The sequence below is a fragment of the Anabas testudineus genome, chromosome 8 (genome assembly GCF_900324465.2).
Source record: "Anabas testudineus chromosome 8, fAnaTes1.2, whole genome shotgun sequence".
Lineage (NCBI taxonomy): Eukaryota > Metazoa > Chordata > Actinopteri > Anabantiformes > Anabantidae > Anabas > Anabas testudineus.
Genome location: NC_046617.1, coordinates 13,935,998 through 13,963,880, shown reverse-complemented (window position 1 = coordinate 13,963,880; position 27,883 = coordinate 13,935,998). Strand labels below are relative to the sequence as shown.

General features: G+C 43.4%; 2 protein-coding genes across 5 annotated transcripts; one reads left to right on the top strand and one right to left on the bottom strand.

The window, feature by feature from the left end:
* The first annotated feature begins 219 nt into the window (after positions 1-219).
* gprc5ba (G protein-coupled receptor, class C, group 5, member Ba) lies at positions 220-15,006 on the top strand. 3 transcript variants are annotated; one of them, XM_026350264.1, is made up of 5 exons: positions 220-739; positions 845-1,102; positions 8,326-9,357; positions 9,542-9,687; positions 11,595-15,006. In XM_026350264.1, the coding sequence occupies exons 3-5, from the start codon at positions 8,328-8,330 to the stop codon at positions 11,637-11,639; spliced, it is 1,221 nt and encodes a 406-aa protein (XP_026206049.1). In that variant the 5' UTR covers positions 220-739; positions 845-1,102; positions 8,326-8,327; the 3' UTR covers positions 11,640-15,006. The 3 variants fall into 3 exon arrangements, with proteins under 3 accessions (XP_026206049.1, XP_026206057.1, XP_026206043.1); XM_026350272.1 differs by having other exon boundaries at positions 220-1,102; positions 9,542-9,663; XM_026350258.1 differs by having other exon boundaries at positions 220-1,102.
* On the bottom strand, positions 12,064-27,883 carry iqck (IQ motif containing K). Of its 2 annotated transcripts, XM_026350292.1 has the most exons (11): positions 27,803-27,883; positions 27,560-27,696; positions 27,367-27,478; positions 27,173-27,270; positions 27,008-27,060; positions 26,774-26,851; positions 26,402-26,486; positions 20,246-20,357; positions 17,614-17,745; positions 15,659-15,869; positions 12,064-14,901 (listed from the first exon to the last, which is right to left on the bottom strand). In XM_026350292.1, exons 1-10 carry the CDS (start codon positions 27,852-27,854, stop codon positions 15,775-15,777), a joined length of 954 nt encoding a protein of 317 aa, XP_026206077.1. In that variant the 5' UTR covers positions 27,855-27,883; the 3' UTR covers positions 12,064-14,901; positions 15,659-15,774. The 2 variants fall into 2 exon arrangements, with proteins under 2 accessions (XP_026206077.1, XP_026206067.1); XM_026350282.1 differs by lacking the exons at positions 12,064-14,901; positions 15,659-15,869 and having other exon boundaries at positions 16,635-17,745.

Here is a 27,883-nt window from a genome sequence, read left to right as displayed (position 1 = left end):
TATATATATTAAGAGCACTAGATAAATACTGTCCACGTTACGTTTAGTTTAGTTTTACTTACAATTTGTACAGGCAATACATTTGTACTGGTCTGACTTCTGTTATAAAAAGAAAAGAGAACTTATTCTGAGAACCTTATTCTGAAAGATGAAACCGGAAATTTCATTTTAATAGTTTAGATTGGCGGCGCATTGACATCACTTCTCTGACTTAACGCAGTGAACTAGGAGAAAACAGTACCGCGAACTTGAAGTAAGCAGCAGCATAATTTATGGGGTACATATTGTGCGCACAGTCTATGATACACACCTTTAAACAGTAGATTTAGGAGGTGTGTGCGCGTATGTGTGTGTGCGTCTGTGTGTGTGTGTGACAGAGAGCCGCGGTGCGTATAGGGTTTAATAAGCTGGTCCCTCGTCAGACATCAATTAATTTATCAGACAGTAAAACAGTTAAGGTGAGGGAAGGCAGAGACGAGGCACTGGGGACCGCGGTGCCCCGGGAGAGCTGTTAGAAGGATCCTCGTTACGCACGTTGTGCGGAGCGCAGTTTCGGTGATGCGTTCATTTGGGGAGATGTGCGGCGAGAAACAGTGAGCGTCAGCTGCTCTCCACTAGCAGGAGAAGGGGTTCCGATTGGTTTGGGGGGGGGGGGTCGGTTTCTGCACACCCCAGGATTTCGACTCAATGTGTGTTTTGTAGATTTGAACGAGTGCTCCAGCGCTGGTGCAGAGTGAAAGTGAGTAGAAGATGCGCACCGCTGAACAAAGGATTTAAGGGGAAACGATTCCACGTTTAATCTGACACCCCGGTTTATTCCGTTTCTCCCGTTTGGACTTGTCAGGACTCGGCATCGATGCCCATTCTGCCTCTGAGGACAACAGACACGGGCTGAATAACCGGGTTCCTCTGGTGTGAAACCAGGGAAAGGAAGAATCATCTGGTCTGATCGTGAACAAATCCATGTGGATGGAGAGAGAATACACAAACGCAGCGAGCGGTGCTCATACCGAAATGTGACATTTTCCATTCTGGTTCCGATCATAGCTGACAACTGTGCGTCTGCTTTCGTTCTCGACAGGATTTGTTTACACTGATTAAGGTACGTGCCGCTCGCCATGTAGACCACTGATTAATGAGAATGGGGAGTAGGTGAGTGTGACATCCCTGTGGCTGTGTGTGTGCGTGATATGCTGTATGTTACAGTGGAGAGGGTGAGCCCACAGTGGATAATGTGTTGATTTGAATGCATCTCTGTTTGTGTTGTAATGACGCTGTTTCGGGGCTTATCACCACTGTGTTTGTGGTGGAAGTTGCATCACTGACAGCCTGGCAGAAAGGCGACGTCGATGCACCAAATGCAAAAGTGTGTAAAGGACAGAGGGCACGCAGTGTAGACATGTTTCAGAAACACACATTTACGCGCAGTGTTTGGCACGCATGTCCTTGACCTCAACGGGCACTTGGCCACATTATGATACTTGTGACTTGTGTGAAATTATATTTTTCTCAGGAGGATAAAAAAAAAAAAAAAACGCTGCCCTCTTAGTAGCTGTGCCTCCATTTTCATCCCATAGTACACTGGGATATTTTAGGAGTGTCCCTGACTGCTCCAGTCCTTAGTTTAGAAGTTATATGTCATTATTTCTCTCTCTCTCTCTCTCTCTCTCTCTCTCTCTCTCACACACACACACACACACACCTCAACAACAATGGTCTTAGTGCTGCTCCCTCAAACAAACACACTGTTCTGGAATCCCCTAGGGACCGTCCCATGTGGCCGGTATTGTTAAGAGAGGGGGTGTGCTGAAAAAAGAAAAGAAAAAAGAGCATTCTCTCAATGTGTGTTTGCATTAAGCTGCTCCCTTGGTCAGCTCCCTCTAGGAGACATGTGTCTCCCACGCTGGCCTCATAAACAAGGGGTATGACCCTAGGTGGGTTGTCTAAATTGGCAAGATATTGCGCTTCAATGCCCACTTGAGTCCAAGTAGACTAATAAAGTTTGTGTAGAAATGGATGTCGGCGTATTGACTGATTTTCAGATAGTCAATAGATGATAGGTGAACCTTGAGCCGCTATCATCTGGGTGTTTGTGTGCTCAGAAAGCTCCCGGGCCTATTTCGGAGTGTTCTGTTTTCCATCATTAATCAATATTCATCAGAGTGAAGCTGTTTATTCTCTGCGCTTTCATGAGTTAGTTGGCTTTCTCTTGGGAAGAGAGAGGATGCTACAATAGCTCCTCAGGGCTGATGCCATATGTACCATGTTTGGGTGATTTTGTGTGTCTGACCTGTTTATGTACACATGACTCAGCTGTGTGTAGGAGCCAGAAAGCAGATTTCACATACATGGGGACTTCCGTGCATCGCCTCTCATATGTGCATGTGATCATGCTCCCACCCCTCCTCCCTCACACACACACACACACACAGACACACACACACAAATGCTCCAGGCGCGAGGCTCGCTCCAGTTCTTCTACCACACATCCGGCTGCTCCTTGTTTCTCCTGCTCCTCTGATCACTATCATGCTCTCAAACCAAATCTGATTTCACTGGGATTTTGCGATCAAACTCCCCATTCATCCCACACCAGATCCCATCACATAACCAATAACGGAAGGTGCACACTGATATCACATGGAAGGAGCACACATGACATGTGGAGGTCTGAGTCTCTGATTCCAGGGGTCATATTTAGTTATGGGATACCTTCACATCTGACTGATCATCCCATTTTTGTTGATGTAGAAAAAGAAAGGGAATAGAGAGAGGGGTTTAAGGGCTGAGATGAAACACTAGCACTATTAATTGCCAAGTCAATTAGCATATGGTCTTGCTGTTTGCCCAGTCACATGGTAATGAGGCCTAATTAGGATGGCCAGGGATGTCTGAAAAGGCTGGGCAAAATACCTCCACTGTCAGTTTCTTCATGATGACACCCAGGAGGACGATGCAGTCAATGAATGGTCTTTTTATTTAGTCTTGCCATTCAAGGTCCTCCAATTTTCTCTGTGCTTTTTCTTGTTGTCCGTGAAGCTTTTTTTTTTTTTTTTGCCAAAATGTGTCCTCACTAACTCCTTTTCCATATTACTGCTTCTCTCACCTTCTTTCTTCTCCTTATTCCCCCTTTCTCAGTTCTTTTATCTGTCACTGGTCAGCTGCAAATGATTGTCAAAGCTGTGAGGATAGAGATGTCGACAGATTGGTGGCAAAATCAAGCAGATGAGATGATGCAATGCACATCCTGGTTAATGTAGGAAGTTGCGTGAGTTTCCAGGGTTGTGCCAAATGCATTACTTTGCAATTGTACAAGAAGAAAATATCTGGCTTATGGCCAAGTCCATCAAACAAATAACATTGTGAATGGGAAGGAAAAGGCAGCTCCTACTAAAAACATTATCAGAATATAAAACACTATGGTTTATTTAGGACAGTTAGTGCAGATTTGTTTCAGAGCACTAATCTATTTGCAGTAAGATATTAAATGTCTGGTTTCAGTGTTGCTTAGTAGCTTTAGAAAACTTGCACTATAAAAATATCTTTCTAAAATAGCAGATTTTAGGTTTTCTGACTCGAGCTGAAAGCACCATTTGTAAGGCCATCTCTGGCAAGTCACAAGTTCAAGGTTTATAACAACCATGTGTCCTGTCAAAAGTGGCCTTGGGTGAGAGAGAGAGTATTCCAGTGGTTACATTTCAAAACCCTTTTTGTCTCAGTTTCACACCATAATAATTTTTCTGATGTATGAATCTAAAAAAGCCATGTTTGCACATGCACATAAAAAGGAAGTAAAGAAACAGGCTTTTCTAAATGTTACTTCCTACCTGACTTCAACTCAGGAAGCTACTTCAAGCCAATTATCCACACACAGTAAGTCTGAGATGCCGTCAATGGTAAACTGAGCTGTTAAAGTGGATGCTTATTAAAAAACAGGTGTTTTTATTTTAAAGTCAAGATAATACAGTGAATAAGAGGTTTTTAGCAACTCTTCAGAACTTACCAGCTGTCAGAAAAGGAAAGGTCAGTTAGTAATAGAGAAGAAAGCAGATAAGCCCGGGGTAACACAACCCCTCATCAGCAAGCAGATGCCGGCACAAAACCTACTAATGACCTTCTCACCTCAACAGCTGGATGAGTGTATTTCCAGTCATATATCTACACGTTCATATAGACACAGACACATTTTCTCCATTATTGTCCCAGTAGTCTGAATATAACTCATAAGAGCAAAAATTGGAACTGAAGCGAGTCGTCAAAATGCAATAATCCTCCCAGTTATCAGCACGGTAATTAGACAGCATCTGGTTGTGTGCTATGTCTGATAATTAAAGGAGGTTGTAATTGTACAGGATGGCTCGCTAGATTTCCCCATCCCTGCCTATCCAGCCTGAAGCAGATTTGAATGACTGCAGTGCTGCACATTTGCGCTCTCACGTCTGTATTCTTCTTCAGCTTTGTGCAAGAATGTGATGCCTTGACACACACGTATTATATATGCCACCAATCTCAGTGTTCTATTTACATGTAAATACTGTAGAGCCTGCATACATGGGCATTGTGCCAGCCTGTCTACTGGTGTTCAGTATGAACAAGTGACTCGTGAAGTGTGAATGCATGTAAACCTGCTACTTGCAGAATGCAAAACTAAGATGGACCTCTGAGTGGCGGCAAGCTGTTTGGCACTGAGGTGGATGATGGCTGAGAAACAGCAGCCATGCACCAGAACTGGCAGGAGCTGGATCATTCCCTCAGTTACATAAGATACACAAGAAGAATAAAGGCAAAAGGGTGGGAGGCAATGATGTGGGGGTTAGAGTGGAGGAGGAAGGGGCATAAGAGAAGAAGAAGGAGCCGAAATGGAAGGAAAAGGCTTGTTTGGGATTAAACAGTGCGGGTGCAAAGCAGAGGAAATGTGGGAAGAGGAGGTGTGTGAAGTGCATCTTTCACAGCACATCTACTAATGTAGCGGAGCGATGAGACCGCTCGGCTGCTCTGAAGGAGAGGTGGCATTGAAATCTGACAGGATAGAGGATTTCAAATAGAGGGAGGACAGAAATGGCTGCATGGAGCAGGATTGACATAAAGAGAAACACGTCTAGAAAGATGGGAGGGAAGGAGGGAGGGAGGGGAGGATGAGGCGGCAGCAGGATCCTCTGTGCCGCACAAAGCGGGAGGCCAAGGGCTCTCTCTCTCTCCCTCTCTGTGTTTTCACATGATTCACATTAGTGAAAAGCAGAGAATAGGACTTAAATGTGTGGTATGTGCGCTGTAGGTGCATGTTGTGTACTGTATGCTGTGCATGCTCACACATGCATACATGAGTTTGCATTTACATGTCTGGCTGATTGCGTACATGTCCTTGTGTGTGTATGTGTGGCCATTGGCAGCCCTGTGTGTGCATCCTTCAGCTTTCAGCTCACAAGTCTGCCAAGTCACACTCAAAAAGCAGCCAGAGCAACCATCTGTGCAAGAGGGAGTGACTGGGTGACAGGGTGAGTGAGTGAACAAGTCACTAGTGTCACTATCGTGCAGGACACAAGTCTCTCTTGTTGAGTGTGCACACTTCATCTAAATCAGTGTGATTTGATGGGCTCTGACCCCGTGACAAAGAAGATGGCAAGGAAGACAAACAGAAAAGTATGAAAAAGACAGAGGGGGAGAAGTCTGCTTGGCTTGTTTAGGACAGGTGAGCCTTTCTGTCTCTGTGTCTCTCTTATTTCATTCCTGCTATTTGGAGATGGGGCGTAACCATAGTTATCAGCAGCTCACTAGAAAAACAACATGATGTTAAGAACAGGCTCGAGATTATCAGGAATATGTATGTGTCAGGGTTTGTGCCACTTGTGCAGGTTTGCATAGTGGTGTAAGGTGTTTGTGTGTGTATAAAGCTCCAGCACTGTGTTTTTGGTGACTCATCCCTCTGTAAGCACTGATTGATGTTAATGTAGACCAATATTAACCGGCGGCTGTGAGCTGCTGCATAAAGCAGGCAAAGAGACGACAGGAAACAACAGGCAGAAATAAGAGCAGGAAACGAGAGAGCAAAGAGTTTTAGTAATGAGGAGGCGTGAGGAAGAATTTTGGAGGGTGTAAATCTCTGAAGGATACATGAAAGAGCTCCAAACAAATGAATATGCACCAACCACACACAGATATATATGCACACATGAATCTTTTACATTTGCCCTCTGGGGGCCCACAGAAATAAATAATGATATTTCACAACTTGTAAACAACTGCTGCCTTAAAGATGATGCTTTTAGATGGATATGAGGACAGACACATAATAAGCTTGTATGGACACGCAGTGTATGTACACACAGAAACATAAAGTGACAGTTTGAGGAAGAATTAACCATTTACCTTCATTAAAAACTCCCTTTTTTGCCCTCTTGGGAGCATCAGAAACAAGTATTGGACATAACATTGACATGTTGTCACCCTTTAAGTTGATGCATATTTACAATGCCAGCAGTTACAGAACAGTATCATATTTATTTTGACGACCTATTTTTGGCTACCTGATGCAATATTCCTTCTCATTTTAGCTCTGGTTTTTATCTCTAGTCCCTGAGAAACGTATTTGGCTCATTAGCTGATAAATGCTCCACTACATTTATGAGCTACTTTCTAATTGTATCTGTCTGCCATTGTATAAAGTGACTTATTAGAGCTGTAATAGCTGAAAACAGCTTAACAATGAGCTCAAACTTGTTGTTGTAAAGCCCATAAAGCCAAGGACAGATGCAAATTCTGGTGATAATTCTTTGTAGTTTTCCACATTACAATTTTCCTCTTTTCGCCATCACTTTTTGTAGTGCCACTAGACTTCCTTGCACTATTTTTATTGTTCTTATGATAAAACACTCAGTATCTAGGGCCTGTCTCCTTCTAGCTGTCTGCCCCATTTTACAAGCTGCATGCTGGAAGGACTGTGTGTGACCTGTAGCCTGGCTGGTGTGTGTTTAAACTGAGCACTCTCCCCTGATGGCCTGGCTGTGTAACTCAGCCTGACTTACTGGCAGGGAGAGAAAATATGAAGCTGGGGATATCCACTGTCCTCCGTTATGTAAATATTGTGGTACAGTCCATTTGTGGACATCAGGAGACTTTTTTATGTCTAGACTACAGTAAGACTTAAGTCCTTCGAAATAAACAATCCAAAGTGTGGCTTTAAGCATAGAGAGAAAGGATCATTGTGTGTGTGTGTGTGTGTGTGTGTACAGATTGTTAAACACACTCATGTATGAGCCAGCTTGGAAGGAATTTCTGAAAGCTTAGCTATAGAGTGGAGAGACAATTAACAGTACCCTGGCAAGAAAATGTGTCTTGTGTGGTGCTTGTGTGTGTGTGTGGTGTTGCTTTGGTTTCAAATACAGATCAACCTCCCATAAAACACACGGCTTGTCAGGTGCAACGACAGCACTGATCATCCCAACAGAGACCTCAATGAAAAGACTGTGGACTTGTATGTGTACGCTGCCGTCTGACAGTCGAGATGAATAAAGAAAAAGGTAGTCTGAGACAGCGTTGATTTTGCACACTGTCATTGCTTTTTTTCACTGGGACACTTCTCTTAAAATCCCACACGTATTTGTACTTGGGCTTGAGGCGCTGTGTATTTGTGTGCAGTGTATAATGCATCATCTCACACTTTGCTAGATGCCCTTAGATGCCTGATAGTGAATCAAACTCCTCGCATACACTAGTTCCTTTCTCTGTATCTCAGTATTTCTTGAAAATATGCATGATGCTGCAGCTTTCCTGTCAGTGCTCCAGCAGCCAGTTCACAGAACAAGGCTGGACACATTTTACACCTGAAACTGTCTTTAGAAAAACTGCAGGCGCTTTTATTTGAACCCTAATTCTTTGTAAACTGATGTGTACCTCTAATGGACTTTTCTGGGTTTGCAGGTATTTCTCTCTCATGTTTGAGTTTATTTAAAGGTGTGAGCAACAAAATGAACTCTTAGAACCTTTAAAAGTTTAAACAGGCAGGACAATGAGCCACTATCAAAACAGGATGTGTGTGAGGTTTTTTGTAAAAGCCTCAGTCATGGACTCCACATGAACTACTGGCCTTTGTTTCCTCACTAAAACACAGCACTGGCCGATTGTCTCTTTTGTCACTGGGAGGCGAATGGTTATTGTGGGAATGACTGCTCAGCTTTGTAGCCATCCAAACTTTTATGACCAGAATGACTCACTCTTTTTCTCTTTCTCTCCCCCCATTGCCTTTCTGCATTTTCTTCCATTTCTCCGCCCTTGTCCCTCATCATTTCCCTCTCTGTCTTCTCCGTTTCTGTCCTGTTGACCTCACAGAGATGGCGTTCCTCCCGGTGCTCCTGCTGCTGCTGCTGACTGTTGCTCATCGTGCCAGCAGTCAAGATTCTGAGGACTCTAATGCTCTCCCAAGAGGCTGTGGCTGGGGTCTTGTGCGTCCCTACACTCTCCTGTGTGACCTGGACTCCATATGGGGTGTGGCTGTGGAATCAGTGGCTGCTGGTGGGGTGCTGGCTGCCATCTTGCTAGCCCTAGTCCTACTGTGCCGTTTACGCCACATCAGTGAGGCTGAAAAGCGCAGCGGTGTGGGACCCATTCTCCTGCTGCTTCTGGGCATCCTCGGCTTGTTCGGCCTGAGCTTTGCTTACCTGATAGAGCAGGATGAATCATTATGTCTGCTCCGCAGGGCCTTGTGGGGTCTCCTGTTTGCCATCTGCTTCTCCTGCTTGTTGGTGCAAGGTGTTCGCCTCCGCAGGCTGGGCCGGGAGCGTCGGAGTCCTGGTGGCTGCGCCCTGACGGGCCTGGCCTTGGGTTTAAGTGCTGTGCAGGGCATCATTGCTGCAGAGTGGCTGCTCCTAACCGTGCTGAGGGAGGGAAGAGCAGCCTGTCAGTACCTGCCTCTGGACTTCTCATTAGCCTGTAGCTACGTCTTAGCTCTTCTACTAGCTGCGCTGACTGCTGCCTCCTTGGCCCTGTGTGGAAAGACACGTCAGTGGCGCTGCAATACTGTCTGGCTGCTGGTGACCTGCTTGCTATCACTGCTGCTGTGGGTGGCCTGGGTGGGCTTCTATCTGTATGGTAACGACTGGCTCGGGAGGTCTCCAGACTGGAATGACCCAGCTCTAGCCATTGCTTTAGTTGCTCAGGGATGGTTGCTGCTGATCTTCCATGCCATTCCTGAATCTCACACCTGCCTGAGACCCCCGCCACAGCCCACTGCTCCAGATTACTTTGACACCTCCCAAAACTCGACACGGATGAGGGAGACCAGCTTTGATGAAGACATCCCTCTCTCTCACAGGCAGTTTGTGGAGAACCAGGGCTATGGATACAACGATGAGAACACAGCAGGTACATAAGAACAGATATTACACATGTGGACGTGCTGTAGGAGGAATATAGGCCAAAGTGATGAATAGGATGTGACGAAATATTTTTGGCTAGAAATAAGTACAAGAGGATTACTCAGCAAGTGGTGTGGTAAGTGACAGTGACTGATCTCTGTCCTCCTCTCTTTCTGCCTATGCCATGCCAGGCTTGAGGAGCAGTGCCGGTGCTGGGCAGCATAACAGTAACACCGGTGCCAGGCCCAGTGCTCCTTTCCGCAGCAACGTCTACCAGCCCACTGAGATGACCATGATCCTGAATGGGGGAGCGGTGAGTACATCCTCCCAGTCACAGGTACACGCCGCTTACACGCCGCTCTCTCATTCGACCACGCCGACAAGACTGCATGCACATTTGTGCGTTCCAGACCATACGTCACTACACAAGAATGAGGGAGAGGTGTGACTATGTGCGTGCATTATCAGCTTGTGTGTGCACGTTCATGTGCGTGCACGCGCGCCTTGTATTTTGTGTGTATATGCATGGATGGGTTTGTCACCTGTGGTCACTCATATGACATTGATTTGTGCTTGGGTGAGTGTGAGAGAGCTTCCATGTGCTTCTGTGTGTGTAAATAAACTGCAGTGCTATTTGTCCACTGAGTGATGGGAATGTCTGCCGGCCTGTCACGCCCTTCATTATGCAGGATGAATGGGCTCTCTGGCTGGCACAGGTGACCGCTTTCTAGCCACTGTGTTATGAATTAAGCCCGCCACAAAACAGCACCACACGCCACCTCATACAACACTGGAGGATAAAATGCTGAAGCAACACTCTTCACTGACTAAAAGCTCGTTTGTAGCCACTATTCCTAGAGATTGCAGCTAGGCATACTGTTTAGTCAACACAGGGAATCTAAAGATTTCTATTTCTTAAGCTGCTCTGCATAAAATATCATTAGTTTGCACAAGCAGTGTTTTTGTGTGTCCATTTGAAATGCAAGCTTTTATTCTAGCGTTTTTAAAGTAAAGTGCTTTGCATAAGGCATAGAAACTATAGATAAGAAAGAAGTTTCTAATACAGCAACTTAAAAAGATAAAAGTGAAACAAAGAAAGAAGAAAGCACAGAACACAGTATCTGATGCAAATGCAAAGTCAGAACGGTTTAGGTTTAAAATAAATTAGAGTTAGATGAGAAGATATAGCACCAGTTTCCTGTGTTATATCAAACTAATGCCAGCCTGGTTTAGCACAAAGACTGAAAACAGCTGGAAACAGCTGGAAACAGCTAACTTGGCTCTGTTCAGTGCTAACAATCAGCCTACCAGCACAACCTGTCAATTGTTTTTACACGTCAGTTTTTGCACAGGTAAAACAAGTGAGATATACAGTTTTAGTTTGGAAGCTGTAGCGTGCTCGTAGGAGGCTGTAGTTAGTTCTAGGCAGAGCTAGACCAGCTGTTTCCTCGTATTCCCACTCTTTATGCTCAGTAACTATGGTCCTGGCTGCAGCTTCATGTCTGTAAGCTTCATTAAGCATACGCATATGTGTGGTACGAGTTTAAATGTGGTTAGAGAAGGGGCAGGCCTTACATTTTCTGGAGATTTGTTCCAGCTTTGTGGAGTGCAAAACATAAATGTTGCTTCTTCATGGTTTTCCCTTGAAATCTGGGACAGTAAGAGACCTACTATATGACAGACAAACATTGAATTTGTTTCTTTACTATTTTACAGCTTTTACTCCTTTACTAACCCCTTGATTAACTTTCAACCTTTATTTTTAGGGAGATTAATTAACTTAACTTCATTTAATTATTATTTTTTACATTCCTGACTACTTCCACCATTCAAAGGATAGAGCAGCAGCCTTCATATAGCCTGAAAGGAGAAACATGGTGTAAAAAAATGTTCACTACTCACTCGCATCTGCTTGCAAAGCCTAATTTCTGTGAACATATGGGCTGTGTAGACCTTTTAACAACACCTCTCTAATGTCCTCTGAATTTTGGCAGCTTGAAAGTCCAAAGATCCTGTGTAACAAGATTTTAGTGAGTAAACAAAACCGAAACTTTAAGAGTAAGGGTGACAAAAATAGGATTTTGAAAAGTGGTGCGGAGAGAGATTTGTAGACAAATGTGAGTAAAAAGTTTGAATGACAAATGTGTTTCCTGTGTGCATGTGTGTAGGGATGCATGTGTGAACACAGTATACGATGCTATCCAGATTGTTTATCACTTACAAACGTAATTGTTTGTCCTACAGGTGCCCTCTGCCCCTCCAACCTACACGGGGAGGCAGCTGTGGTGAGTGAGAGGATTGGAAAGAGGATAGGTAGCAAGAGAAGAGAAGAAGTGGATTGAAAGGGTGAGGATGGGTGTGTCCAGGACGAGAAGCCGCCTGTTTGGATTGGACTTAAAACATGGATGCCAACAGGGCCCTTTCATTCTGTGTACAGACTTTAACACTGACTGTGTGCCAATCAACTATTGTATGAGTGTGTGTGAGACTGAGCGAACGTGGTATGGAGGACAGAGCTAAAGCTCTTCTAGCACACAAATTTCTATATAAAGGGTTTTAAAGTGTGACCAGCAAGTAGCAAAACAAAATACGCTGACTCATCTGAAAACAACAACATGCAGTATTCTTTTTCCTTTTCTTTGATTTGCTCCCCTGTGACTACAGCACTGTAAGCATCCTTCAAAACTGTGAAATCTCTTTTTCCTGCCCCATCTCTCTCTCTTCCTGTCGGTCGGTATGTCTTCTCTGCTGTTTTTCACAATGCTGGTGCTAGATTGGAAACATTTGGCTCGGTCCTCCATCCATCCACAGCGCAGGTGAAGAGAGAGAGCACACGGGCAACTGTACAGCTCGAGCACTGCCCTCTAAAAAAAGAATCCAGCCTCTGTGGGTGTGTATGAACAGTATATGAGAGGAAGGAGTGTGTGTGTAATTCCCTAAATCTCAGCTCTACCACTTCGACAAACCTTCCCTCTTCAGACTGTTACCTCCAGCCCTGTTCCTCCCTCTCAATCTCTGTTTAAAGTCTGCATCTCTCTCTTTGTGAATATAACACGTAACTCTTCTCACCTTGCCTCATCCTCCCACCTGCATGGACACTTTGCAAAAACAAACTGTGAAACCCTGAACTGTGGTCAGAAAAGGAGTTACCACTGACTACAAAAGCAGCCTGGAGCACCTGAACTGAAGGATTATACGCTGCTAATGAACTGCTGTTAGATAAACAATCGAGTAGAGTGGATTTTGATTGGACGAAGAGGGCGTCAGTCATCAGCGGGGAGGCACTGGTTCATGAATCTAGGTCAGACTGCTGTGCTGCTCTCCTACATCTCTGTTGGCCACTGGCAGTTTGAACCAACCAGGAGAAACTGCCACTTTATATCAGCAGGAAACGGAGTGAGGAAATGGTCGGAGAATGACATGATCTCCTGTTCTTAGTTCCTCTATCTGTGTTTATGTGTGCGTACGTGCGTGTTGTGATTAAATGCATGTCAGGAGCTGATGGGGAAAGAAATTCGGAGACAAGGTTGCTTTCTGGTGCTAAATATTTCTACACACGACTTCCCAGTGAGGCACAGAACTACAGGAACAACACTGATGCAGATGCAGTGGTCACACTGCCAGACTATATATAGAGCTGTGGCGGCTGTGTGGAGATATCCTAGAGCCTTAGAAAGATCAGATTTACAGTGCAAGGTAGAAAGAGGGAGATCAAATGGAAGGGGAGAGGTGTGTGGAAAGAGCAAGGAAGGAGATAGCAAGAGATGGTCCGAGGGGAGTCCATGCGACAGGCTTCCTTCAGTGAGCCTCGGTCTGTGTGAGAAAATGGCTCCCCGGTCTGCCTGTGTGTGTGTTTGTGCGTGATGTGGGGGCGGCCGTGCTGCTCTGCTCTGTGTGGTTGTTGTCTCTATCTGGTGAAGTGTCTCTCCCTCCTCCTCTACCACCACCTCATCCTCCTCCTGTCTCGCTGTGGTCGGCTTTAGCTCAAGTCCCCGTGCCAAGAAGGACTCTTGTTTCACCGGAGTCTCCATTTCACGCCCTTTTCCCCTTCATCTTGACACCAGCTCTCAACTGAGAAGCTGTGTACATAGTAGTGCTGTACAACTTTGCTTGCTTGTTTACTTTCTTTATTTTAACTGTAGGCTGAGTTTAGACACCAGTGTCATATGATCTACTGGAGAACTGACTACTGCAAACTGTTTTTATCTGGGGAATTTCTTTTTTGTTTTGTTTTTTTAACTGGTTTGCTTTGTGTTCATACACTTGCTTGTTGTTACATTATGCTTTTATTTTTCTCTTGCTGGTGTCTTTTATTTTTTTAAACTAGCATTTTGAAAATATTTTGCCTACATTAGATATGTTTTTTTTGTTATGATTTGTCATTTATAGGGATTTACATTGTCTGTACCTCCTGCACAGTACCCGCAGTTAACACAGTGGTCCACTATTTGCTGCAACAGCTACAGTGATAAAAACATACTTGTTTTTATTGTTTCAGAAACATTACAATGCCTGTGAATAATTTTTTTTGGTACTTCATGCAGTAAACAAAGACTTATTCTGTGATTATTTGGACATAATTACAAAAACAGAGCAGGGAGGGCTGAATAAATATTTTCAAGCCCATCAACAATCATTGTGATGAACCCTGGTCTTACAGCAACCCTTAACTAAAAAAAGATTTACGGGTTATGTTTATGTCTCACCCACTGGCTAGTCTAAAATTGGACGGGTGCTAGCAGGCCAGCTCCATGTCCAAAGAGAGCTTGTCCCGCTACGTCAGGCTCTGTTTGGACCCTGGTCAGAAACAAGCTACAGACCACAGATCCATACGTCATAGCCCACGAAGTAGAACTGTCCTCAGGGTTTTGGGTGGTCAGCAGTAATGAGACAAAGCTCCGGAGGTGAGGGGGGATGTTTCAATTCTTGTGATGTTCTCACTCAATGTGAAGTACAAAAAAAAAAGAAGAAGAATAACATGTGACTTCGTAGATTTTGCACTTGTCAACTACCTATCTGTGCATGCTTATCACCATTTCTACATGTAAGACCTTTCTCAGACGTACTTTTGAATATTAACTATTTATGTAAAGGTCAAGTGACAGCAATCATAATTTCAGTGTATACCAGATGACACACTTAATGTCCGTGCTTTCTTAAACACAAAAGAGATCAAAGTCATGGGGGAATGGTCCAAAGTGGTATGATTCTATATACAGGAACAAAATGTCAACATAACTGATTTAATACCAGTTAGTTTGAAGACTTGAGGGTAAAAATAAGAGAATCGTCCAACTGATATTGTCTCTGTGTTTAAAATCAAATAGACTGTGGTGAAATTTGCACAAAACTTCTATATGTTAAGCTCGTCATCCCTGGGCAGCCTGTTCGAACACCCATCCTCTTCGGGTTTGACATGTCCTTGCCTGTCCCCTCCTGATTTGTCTTGCCTTCAGACTGTTCCAGTGGGGCAGCTGACAGGGGTGATATTGGTTTTCACAGCTGTGACTGTGCAGTGACGCAGCATGCCTATGTATAGAACTTGATTCCCCTGATTAGAAAAAGAAAAAAAAACAACAACAACAACTCTTGTTTCTGTAAATGATTCAGGAAAAAAAAGTTCAATAAAAGTGTCATGTTTGTAGTTAACTTTTAATTGGATGTTGTGTTTCTTTTAGGTGGTGACAAGGTTATTTTGGAGTTATGTTTTTTTATCCTATTGAATCTTTCTTTGAAGCGTGCCCAACTTGTTTTTCGACACTGACACAAATATCCATTACTATCTAATATTTGATTATTGGAAATGTACAGAAAGTTGGAGAAGAATATCAGTAACAGTTTAATGTAAAATAAGTGCCTATTACAGTTTTATATTGAATGCGCTAGGCTGTTTCTTTCTACCCTTAAAGTCATGCTAGCTTTTTCCTCTATTTTCAGTCTAAATGCTAAACTATCCAGCTGCTCCAGCTGAAACCATATTTACTATACTGATATTTGAGTATCTCTTCTTTAAAAATTCTATATTTTTTTCTCCAATAATGTCTCATTATGACTAGTTAAACTGCAACAGTTTCCTCTTAAATCCTGAAGGTCATAGTAATTCTACTGGGCTGTTTTTAGACCGCGTCAGGAACTCACATCCCTAAATATTGTCACCTGCCTTTCATTTTAGGGGGTTTTAGGAGTTTAACCAACTTATATATACTGGGTATATTTAAGAACACGTTATCATAACTAGTCGACTCAAACTAGTACACGCAGACCTGAAATGTTTTTGTGTGTAAACCGTTTGTGTGCTGCACTTCTACCTTAAGTGTGAAATCTCAGCCCAGGACCAGTTGTTATCTGGCTTTGCTCCGACTGCCTCGTGCCCCTCCCGCCTGCTGTGTGATCCAGTTTCAGTCGGACCCAGTGCTGCCAGACTCTATGGAGCTGGCTGCAGTATCAGATGTCCCCAGAATGAAATGGGCTGTTTTATCACCATACCCAGTGGCAGCTGTCTGCCAGGCATCCACATACCTGCAAAGGGAGATACATGACCCTCCTTACGCGTCACTGTGAGGCAGTGTTCATCAGTGACTGGGATAGTCAGGAAAGTCATCCGTCACAAGATCACCGCTTCGCTGCTCTGCAGAGACACTTGAGAGGAAACCAGAAGTGTCCTCTCAGGTATGTCAGGTTAAAGGAGTAATGGAAATATGCCAAGAGTGCACTTTATTCACTTTAACTGACACACCGTCAGGAAAAGACACTTAGCTACTGCAACTAGCACAGTCTGTTAAGTTGACATTAAGGACAGCAAAGAACTGCAGAGTCTTTTTATCCAGAATTGCTAATCTCATTTCATAAACTTTCCATGGGTGAGACATGACATTTAAGATGACGTTTGATCGCTCCCAGCAACAAAAACAGACGGCTGAGGGTGTCAGACTCAGCAGGGGTGATGGAAAGTCTAACCATTAGACACATCATGCAAAAGACCAAGAACATATTAGATAAAAACAAACACTGTCACTCTGCTGTCATAGAGGAGAATACACAAAATGTGCAGACACGTGCAAAACATTTACATGCAACATACTGAAATATCACCACCGTACAGAGTCAAAATCTTAATTAGTTGTTTAAATATCTATTGCAATGCTAATATTTTACATCCATCCATCCATTTTCTTCCGCTTATCCGGGGCCGGGTCGCGGGGGGAGCAGCTTTAGCAGAGATGCCCAGACTTCCCTCTCCCTAGACACCTCCTCCAGCTCTTCCGCTAATATTTTACATCATGTGTTTAATGAGTGAATGTTTTTATACAGTATATTAAGCATAAGCCATAAACAAACATGTCTGTGTGGTGGAAACAGTGGTTTATTAGTGACAGGCGAACAGTGTTGCAGATTACATGCTTCTTATTTAATCTGTCACACATTTTGTTTATTATATACATAAACTTGCATCACCAAACCTAACACTTAGTGTCAGGAGATTCATAAGATTTGTAATCTTTATTATTGTAAATTAGTAAGATCTAACCACTATTATTATTTTTTTTATTATGTTTCATTGACTACACTGTCAAAAGTTGTCAGTCACACCAGTGATCTCAGTGAGGTTTTTAAATACTCTTTTAATTCTCTGTCTCAGTGACAGGATAATTTCCTTTCTGGTAAACAGGATAGAAAGTCCTGCTATGTATGCCAAGTCACCTTTCACTCTGGCCTCAGTTCCTGGCTTGAGTGGACACGCTATAACCTCTTTTGTGGAGTGAAATGTATTGCTATGGAAAAGGGAAATGACAATCGAGGAAATATTCTCCAGTGAGATACAGGCCTGGAAATATTAAGTCTCGTACATGAGGTTTGATTCCCGGCAGTATAATATGTGAACCGTACTATATGGTGTTCATTCGTTGGGTGAGACCCATGAAGGGAAGTGATCCATCAAAAAGGCAATAAAAGCAATCCGGTAATTAGACAGGGATCTTAGACCATAAATACCTGTCTGGCCATATCCAATTTGTTACAAGCATTTTTAATGGCTTGTTTGACTGATCATTGGTCATTTCAACAACAACCTAACAGAGTTTAATAGCCTTTAAACACCACACAAACCTTGTATAAGCAGCTCACAATTTCAGTTAATGGAAACAACCGGTCTAGCTCAGGTTGTGAGTTCCTATTAATGTCGGGGGAACGGGCTCGGCTACAATCAGGAAATCATTCAGTGAAGTGGAGGCTGTTTCTTCCATGCTGGGGGTCAGCCACTCACCAGCTTCAGGGGTCATCTGGGGGGTGCGGATGTGGACCATGTTGGTCTGTGGGGTGGGGGGAACCACCTGGATGGAAACATCTGAATTGCCAGGATGGGGACTTTCAGGAACATCTGTCATGGCTGAGCCAACTGGAGGAAACAAGAATTGTATCCTTAGAACGAGTAGGTTCATTGTTTTCTTAAGCAGACCATAATACATTTTCCTGGGAAATAAAATCTCCTGTTAAAAAATTAAAAGCTCACAGGATTGACTCATGTTAAACCAAAACATGCTCACTCAAGACTTTTTGTGTAGGTTTTTATAGACTTATCCTGTTCAAAAACCTAAATAATTGTCTAGCTAGTTTTTGAGTAATAAAAAATTATTTTAAATTATTTAGTAAAGCTGTCCTATTCATCCATTGCTAATTGACAGGAAACTATTTTAACAAGGGCTGAGCTGAAACAAATGTGACCCCGTTTAACAGATCACGATTCAGCCAGTTACTAACACTTGCTCCCTGTGACAGATGAAAGGTTTTGTGGTGGCCTTTTTTTATCTGCCAGTAAAAGGGAATGGCTTTGACATTATGGATGTGAAGCTTGTTATGAACAGACTGCTTTATTTGGCCATTTATTCCACCACAGCAGCCATCAACAGTTTTGCTTTATTTACATACTAATGTCTAAAACTGTGGCTGAGTGTGGTTTTAAAATGACTAAACATATATTTTGTTGTCTGCAGTGCATCTCTCTCTATCTGTATCTGCACCAGTGCAGCCCTTAATACTCTTTGTTTCACCTAAAAACTAAAACGTTATTTTTAGGGTTTTAATAATGCAGCAGCTACTATTAGGATTCATAATAATTCATAATAAATAAGATATTTAAAAGAGTGTTCGATTTCATAATATACTATAGATGAATTGCTATTTTAATACAAGTACTGTGAGTCGTCATTATTACTTAAAGCTAGCGAACTACTCTGTACTAGTAGTGCTTGCACTGATGGTAAACATCCAACATGTCAAGCTACTGTGAAGGACAGCATTGTGGTGATTTATGAGCTGCTGAGAGCTGCACCTGTCCAATGAGCCGTGACCTTTTAACCTTGAGTATCAGTGTGTGTTTGCTCTCTGGGTTACTTTGCTTTTGGCCTTATTGTTTTTCTATCCATCTTTGACTAATTCAGATTTCAGACTGTGAAACTGAAATGGAGAAGAGGGATCACCTGCTGCTCTCCACAGGTCAAATGTAATGAATGCAGCTGTTGCTGGACTGTCTAAGAGAGCATGTAAGTGTTAGAGAGAGGGATCCTCTTATTCATTTAATGCCTTTTATATGTCAGTACTGGAGGTCAACACTCGCTTCCAGTTCAAAACAACAATGGGCAAAACCAGCAAAGAATCTGCAACTTCAGCAACCCCCGCCCCAGTCCCCCCCCCCCAGCTCTGCTTCTATCTCACTCTTTCTGGTTCTTTCCCATTCCCATCCATTTCACATGCTGTTGAAGAAGTCAGAAAATGGCTTCCATTGAGGGCAGCAGTCTGGGCAAACACTCTTGTGCACTCGCACACATCCCCAGGCCCCTTTTGCTAGAATGTCAGGTCAGCAGTAGCGGCACAGCAGCAATAGCCGCAGTTAGCAGTAGCAGCACACCGTGGCTGTTGTACCCCGGTGGAAGAATGCTCGTCAGCCTGCCGCGGCTGGAGTGAGCGCCTTTGTTGTGAGGAATGTGTCCATATGGAAACAACCTGCATTTGTTACGGTGTTATTCATTGTTGAGTGACAAAAACATGTCTATGTGCCTTTTCTGTCTCACATACTACCACAACCCATTCACAAAGTAACTTTAGGAAAAGCTCTGAGGTTCAGCAAAATCAGTAGGATGTATCCTATGGGCATCATGACCAGTTAGTCCAATCAGCACAGGTACCCCCTAGGATATAGGGGGTGGGTACTTACTGGTACCCACCAGGAATCACTTGTACAGTGGACAAGGACAAGGTTTTGTCTACTTGAACTACAATGCCAGTCAGTCACACCGGGCATGGCCATTCTCAGCTGCTCTACTCTGTCCTTCATGTATGTGTGTGTGTATCTTTGCTACCTCTTGCCTTTATATCCCCACCCCCACCCCCCGTTCTTCACATGTTCCCATCCTCTGCTCTATATCTCTGTCACACACATGTACACCCCGAGCCCCGCAGACATTTCTTTCTCTCCTTCTTTTGCAGTTTTCCATCTCTTTCTTTCTCCTTCTCTTGCGCCTTGTCTCTTTCTCTTTCGCTGTCCTCATTCTTTCTCTGTGTCAGTGCTCCCAGAATCCTCATCTCTGTTTTAACTTCACAGCCCTGATGGAATAAATACTGTGTCTCTCTGTTCAAGTGTGTGTGTCTGACACTGTAGGCTTGTTTATTACACAGTCATTTTATATTTGTATTCATAGAATAAATACTTCTGCATAGGTTGACACCTATGCACTGTAGCTTGCATATGTGTCAGTGTTAATGTGTGTTGGCATCCTGCCTGCCTGTCAGCAGCTGCTGTCAGCCACAGGAGAATATTCAAGATCAATGGTATTGTGTTGCCAGCAGGCCTGAAGCCTGGCATGAAGCTATACCATGTGAGTCTGTTTGTATACTCTCACCTCGACTCTCTCGTTGGGCCCAAAACTGTTCGACAGTTTCGGCAATGTTATGTTGCTCCCTCAGTTCTTTCTGCCACTGGCGCAGCTCCTGTACATCTGGGCGTGCCCTGATCTATAAAAAACAGACATACAAATGCAGCAGATGCATAAATTCAAAACACTGATAAATTCAATAACGTCATTAAGTCGCAAGCTAATCAGTACTAGTAGGCCACCAGTGTATGTTGATTAAACAGAGAAAGCATTCCTTCTGACAGCAAAACCTGATGTCAGATCACACTGTGTCTGTCCAGCTGATAATGCATAATTTCTGTAATGTAATCACTTCTGTAAATAATAGGATTGTGTTCATATTATGTGGTAAATTGCTATCACTTATACTAACATAGACAGGGTGAAACAACAGACTACAGATGTTCTATCATCCGTGCTGCAATTAGAGACTAAAAGTGAATTTGTTTTTGCTGGTGGAGCCTCACAGCTTTGGGCATATCAGGCTTAGGATCTGAGCTTTGCAGGAGGTACAGCATTATTAAAGTTTTAATGTGTCTATGTAAAGTTATGACTTCATACACTATTAACACAGTTTAATTGTCAATTCACTGTCTGGGATTAGTCTCTATGCCCAGTCTGCCGTTAGCATGAGTTATGCTTTTGTTCTTGCAGTAAACCTAAGTAGTGATTGTTTGTGTGTGGGCTGCTGGCTTTCCTCAGACACTTCTAAACAGACGTGCTGTTTTAGATTAATAGAAAAAGTCCATGAAGCGCCCACTCTCCTTTCCCACCTTTTCCTCCCACTTACTAGGCCTTCTTCTCCTTCATTTCCTACCATGTGTTCCCCTTCTCCTTTGTCTCAGCTTGGCTCTAATTCCTCTTTCTTCTTTTTCAATACCCAGGTGTGCACCTTCTCCTCAACCTCTTTCACACCGACACCCAGTTCTCTCTCAGTTCTCCAGCATATTGATGCATCCCTCTCCATCCACTTCTCCACTCTGTATTCTCTCCCACCTCTCAAGTCTTGCTTCTTCCTTCTCCTTCTTCTCCATTCAACCCCAAGTTTCTCCCTTGAGTGCTCGCTTGTGTGGCGACAATAGTGTTGCTACTAGCAGCGCGTATGAAAGTGGGTCTGTTATGTAAGCTTTATTACGGGCTGAGGAATGGGTAAGACTTGTAGGCTCCAATAGTTAATTCACTGAGTGTCACAGCGCTGCAACAACCCCTCTGCCGATGAAAGCAAACTATAGAAATGGAAATGAGGGGTGAGGGTCAGGATTGGTGGGGGCTGGAGTCTATCACCATCACCATTTGATCAACATCCTGCATCTGTGTGTCCATTCCTACTCTATGTCACTTTACATCTACAGAAATCTTCAACATCCAGTTCAAGTTCAGTTGCTGCCAACTATCGTACTCCTAAATGTTGGGGCTATTTGTGGGGCGTGAGACCATTGCGACAATGCTTTATGTGTCAAATGTGTAACACACATAAAGATACATGGGTTTTCCTCAGCTCTTGGAAAGCTGACTTTGTAAATATACAAGCTTTCTGCAGGAGGCTGGCAGTTCATGTGTGAAGCAGAAGACAAAGAGCTAAGTTGAGTGCATGTGCGTGAAGCATTTTGAAGCATGTCTGTGTGCATACGCACAGCTGATTAGCAGGGGCGGGGTATTGTTTTGTCTGTGTGCAAGAAGCCCATCTAGTACACTGCATTTGTTTATCTCAGTATGTATGTAACAACGTGTATGTGACCACATACACATGAATCTCATTTACAACATCAAATTATGTTTTATTCATCTGTTCTTCTCCAGTCTGAATCCATAATGAACCCGTGATACTACAATATCTTATTATAGTTGCCTATGCTGCTGCACAAAGCTGTGGCCGTCTGTTTCAATCTGCACAGGAATAGAATGATCACATGCAAAAACACAACCATAGGCAAACACAGACAGAGAGCACAAAATAATAAAATGGGGGGACTCTCCATCCGCACCAGCAGTATGAGTATGCCCTCCTCACCCTCTTTCTCACACACACACACACACACACACACACACACACACACACACACACACACACACACACACACACACACACACACACACACACACTTCAATCCCACTGCACAGCCTTTCAATCTGCCTTCCTTTATGTGCAAAGCTGCCTGTGGGACTCAGCTTCTCTCCCAGTCTCACACTCAGCAGCAGTACAATGGCTTCTGTTTGGAGGAACTGGCTGTAGTCACATCATCAGCAACAGTGACAAGCTGTATAAAGACACAGCCACCACAGTCTAATCCATCCATCCGTATGACTCTTCCACCAACCCATCATCATTTTTTTGTTGACCAATGCTCCACTGAGGCCATAACAGTCATACAACCTGCAGTCATGCAACTATGATTCATGCCTCTGTAGACTCATACACAATAAGCAGTTGCACTGTTACCCTACTGTCTTTTGTAAAAACGTGTAGAGGTAAATAAAAACTAAAATACTCTTTATATCACAGACAAATGTGGACATTCCAAGGTTACATGGTTGATCATTCTTTGAAGAGTCCATCACCTCGTGGGACAGTGTGCCCCTACAGCCCCTCTGCATCTGCAGGAGGGGGAAGTGAGTACAAAGCAGAGTCACCATCCAATGGATTTCCTGGATGTCCTGAGTGCATGTGACATACTTTCATGTCACTGCACGTGACCCATCACTGACTTAATGCTGGACCTTGATTTAAACCATTCATTGATTGCAGGCCTTGGAGCATCCAGCTGGAAGCACAGACCCAATTCTGCAGTTGACTATACAGCTCAGAGTGTGTGCGTTATTCAACTAGCGCTATTAGTTAATGTCAATGTCAGTGGATTACGACCCAGTCTTCACAGTGTCCCACTTTTTGACTAAAACTGGGCCCGTTATTCCAAGAAGACCTTCCTAAGACACATCAGGACTGAACAGGGCTGACATTTTTAGTCAAAACAAATGGATGTTGGAACAACTGTGACTGAGAATTTTCTTATAGTTCATGTGAGAACATCACCATCAGGGTGTGTGGATTTATTTGAAAGCAAAGAAACCAAGAAAATGAAATCTTAAAGAAAAAGATTGAAATTTTGCTTGTTTGTTTTCCTCCTCAGAGTTAGATGGAAGGATCAATGTGAAGGTCTGTATGGTAAATATGAAACCCAGTTGTCTGTTAGCTTGGCAAAACGATGGGAAATGGGAAAATACTGTATCTCTACCAAAGTAACAGAATGTCAAGCTCACAAACACAAGGTTTTTGATTTGATGGGCCAGAGCAATAATTAAAACAGTCAAATACCTAAAAGTGTGGAGTATTATATTTGCACTTTTTGTCTGGAGGCAAGTGAGCTGTTTCCCTCCATTTCCAGTCCTATACTCAGCTAAGCTAATCAGCTGTATCAGCTCTCGTCTGGAGCTTCACCTACCACCATCAGAGTGGTATTGATGTTCGTTTAAAATCTCTGCACTAAAGCAAACAAGAGTACAAGCTGTGGCCAACCACACTGTACGTCTGCTTAATAAATGTAAATGATCACAATAAAGGTCTCCTTCACTATTTGACCACAGCCTCTTAATAACGACAGCCTGATTATAATCCCTATTTAATACCTTGCAACTCAGCTGACTAGACTTGAGAGAGTACGAGCATCTTAGTGATCAGTGGTGTGTGTGTGTGTGTTTGCAAATTCTCTATATGTGAATCACAGTAGCAGGCATGGATGAATGGATTAGGTAGGCCACGGTACAGAGTGTAAAGAAGATTATGTCACATGTTTAGAGTGAGCAAGGCTTTATAGTTGTATATGAGTGAAACAAGGGGTCATAGATATGAATTGTGTGTGTGTGTGTGTTTGTGTGTTTGTGTGTTGACAATCTCCACCGCTGCTCTTCTTCAGTCCTTAGTTAGGTTTGGATGAAAGAGATTAAAAATAGAGGGATAAAATTCCAATGTACAAAAATGCTCTCCTTACCAGCTTCCTGGCCCTCACTCTGTTAGTCCGTCTCACACACACACACACACACACACACACACACACACACACACACACACACACACACACACTTTCTGCAGTCAGTGCTGCGTCAGGCAGGTTATATAACAGCAGATAGTGTAAGATTGAAGGGGAAAGAAAGAGTGCGCGGGGGTGGGGAGAAGGCTGTATGTTGATAAAGGTAGAGGTGTGCAATTTGGATAAAAATCAGGATTATAATGAAACATAGACATAGACTATGAATATTAATCATTGGGTGAAATGTCTCTTTTAGTTTTAGTTTTTCTACACCAAAATCCCATAATCCTTTTATGCACTTACAGTATAAACCCTCAAAATATAAATATTATTAAGTACTTAAAAATCTCACACTGGAACCAATTATGGTGAAATATAGCTTGTTATTGTTCACTCAGATATAAGATATGTAAATTATGATCAGCATGCAATGGGTTTTCTCAGAAGGCATTTATATCAAGAGACAGTAAATGGTAATAATGAATTATCTCGTTGTTGCAAACACATTCTCGTGCCAGCGGACATATACAGACGTAAATGATGTGTCACAGTGCTGCCCAGTTGACTGTGCTGATGCTGTTGCCTCTGCTCTGTCACCCACTGTGCTGTTAACTGATGTTTTTCCTCAAGCCAGTTTAACAGGAGCCAGTCCACGCCTGGCAGGTCTTTGCCTCAAAATATCCCCACCATGTAGATCTTGAATAAGTTATGATCTTATGTGTCTTTAAGAGGCCAACACTCAACTCTAAACCTTGACTGTGCTGCATTCACAGCCTCCCTGTGCTTACCAGAGGCTTCCTCCTCCTAGTCCCTCCATATTCGTACCCACTACAGATGTTAGCAAGGCTGAATTTGCCTCCATTCTACCATTCCTAATCTGAGGCTGTACTGCAACATCATCTTGCCTCTTTCCTCCCTTTTGTCATCCATCCATTCACACGAAAATTTTCTAAACATAGCCTGAGCTTCATCCTTCCAGAATTATCCTCTCACGACTGACAGTCTGTTTCTTTCGGACTGTCTCTCTCTTCCTCTAAATCCCTTGGGGTGCAGGGCTGCAGTGCTGTCAGTGGCCCTGCTGAGCCTCTCTGGGTTCAGTGTAAACACACTGAGGATTGACAGACAGCTGGCTCTCTGCTGCCACCTCATGTGAACAGAGACCAATTAGATTGTGTTGCTACTGGGAAATAAAAGAGGAAGTGTTGCCCCCTGCTGGTGCACAAATCCTGAAAATCTGGATACATAAACACACAGTCTTCACATCACATCTTTTCATGCACCCAGTAACATACCCACTAATTAAACTATGTGCAAAAATACAATTTTTAAATCATTCAAAGAGGATGAAGCTGCATGGCTGTCAGCAGTTAGGTCAGCAAGAATGAAGCTGAATCCTCACAAAAGTAAAAAGAAGGACAAAAACATGTCCCATACTTGCATTGTTATATGATAGAAGACTGGATTTATCTCTGTGTGACTGTGCAGAAGTGCTGTTGTTTGCCTCTGGTAGCGTCTGTGAATGTCTATTTATATCACAGTACAGAGCACTTCAACCACAAAGCCCACACAGGAAGGAATTAAAGCCTGGCATCACTGATGACATAATCAAGCTGCTGAATGAAATTGCAGTCCCTGTGAAAGAGGGGGCTTTTCAACTCGATGGGATTATACAGCAGATCACACTGTAGGCCAATGCATACGCAGAAGAGGAGCCTATTGTATCCTAACCTAACAGGCCCACACACACGGGCAGACGCTTACTGTGGCGTGTGGGGGTAATTGTAGGGTTCCTTCATACTTCTGACTTTAAAAACACACTTTCACACTGTAACTTCTTAAATCGATTTGAAAAGTTTTGGAGGTGGTAAGTCTGACTAACACGAGCAGAGAGAGCTTCATAAACACTGCAATATAATATGAATTCAGGGTGAAGGAGCTGTGAGACCTGATGTTTAGTAGATTGGTGACCCCGCTCATCCAGATGGGAAGGCAGAGGGAGATTTAATACCTTTCATATGATTCAAATTGCCCTTTTACCTCTGCCTGTAGTCCTAGATCTAGTCCTTTTATACATTGTTGGACAGAAAGTCTGTAAACACCATTTTGCTTGAAGGGGTACCTTGTATCCTCTCCAGAATGCCTGAATGAGCAGAGCAGCCTGATCCTCACTCAAGAGCAGAAACAGAGGGATGGGAGGCCTGGGACTGAGGATATATAGAGAGAATAAAGAGATAAGCAACATGACAGCAGACAAAACATCACTTCATGTATCTGTGAATGTGCATGTATTGTCATAACTTTAATCTGATCTGTTGCCATATTTGTTTTGTACTTTAGACAATGGAGATTTGACAGGAACCCGATGAGCACGAAGCTCCAAAATATCAAAGACCACTTTTCAGACAAAACACATTTCTTGAGATGCAAAGGTTTTGCAGGTACCAGCTGTCGCACGAGTGCGAGACAGGTGACAGGTGAAGGAGACACTCACTGCATGCCGAGCCAGTCTTTGACAAAGGGGATGTCATGGAAATTCAGTGGAACCTGTCCTCGCCTGCGGGGATTGTGGCTGAGGAAGGAGGAAGAGCAGGAGAGGGAATGAAAAAACATGACACAAGCACACAATATTTGACACACAGCACTTACAATGTGACATTGGAGATCATTCACAGGGTCAGATTAGAAGAGAATTAATGGAAAACTGTTTGTGTGTGGGGATTCTTACTTGTATAGCCACTCTGTTAGGAAGTCACATGGGTTAAATGCAGTTTTCTTCCTCTGCAACACAAAAGAAAGTAACATTCAGACAGCAGGAAACAAAGCATTTGACATCCTGCATTGAAAAAGACCAATCTAACTATTTTGGCTGCCTGTAGTTTGTTTTCCAGACCTGGAAACAGCCGCGTTTCTGAGCCTCTTTCAGCAAAACCTCCAGTCCAGGCAGTAACACAGGAAAGACTCTCTTCTCCAAGAACCGTGTGACGGGATCTGAAACACACACATATACAATACACAGATCCACCAGTGCTGTAATATTCATTAAAAGTAAATTCATGATCAAAACATTCATTAAATGCCTCTTACGCTCATGGTGTGGTGGTGATGTAGTTCCAGCTGGTGACGTGTGCCTGTGGCTTGGAGAAGGAGGTTTTTCTAACACTGAGCCGCCAGCGAGAGGATCCTCATCCACACACACCTGCAGAAACCAGACACTGTAGCTTCAGAGGCTGCTGCAGTGAAATGAAGCAGAGTGAAGTGGCAGGTGTGTGCATCTGACCGTGGCTGTGGTAGGTCCATAGCAGACTGGAGAGTGTGTGCTGGTGCCGTACTGGGAGAACTGGGAGCTCACTGAGCTGCTGCCTGTCCACACAGCACTGGGAGGACTGGGAGGACTGGGCTGCTCAGCTTCATGCTCTCCACAAATAAATCCAACAAAAACACAACTTTCATTTGGTTCCATTTACACACACCGAATAAATGAATAAAATTAAATAACCAACAAGAGTAATTATCGTCTTACCTTCACACACTTGTTGCCAAAGTGATTTTTTAGCACCGTTCATCTCCGACATTATTCTCCTTGTTTTCTCCGTTTGTTGCC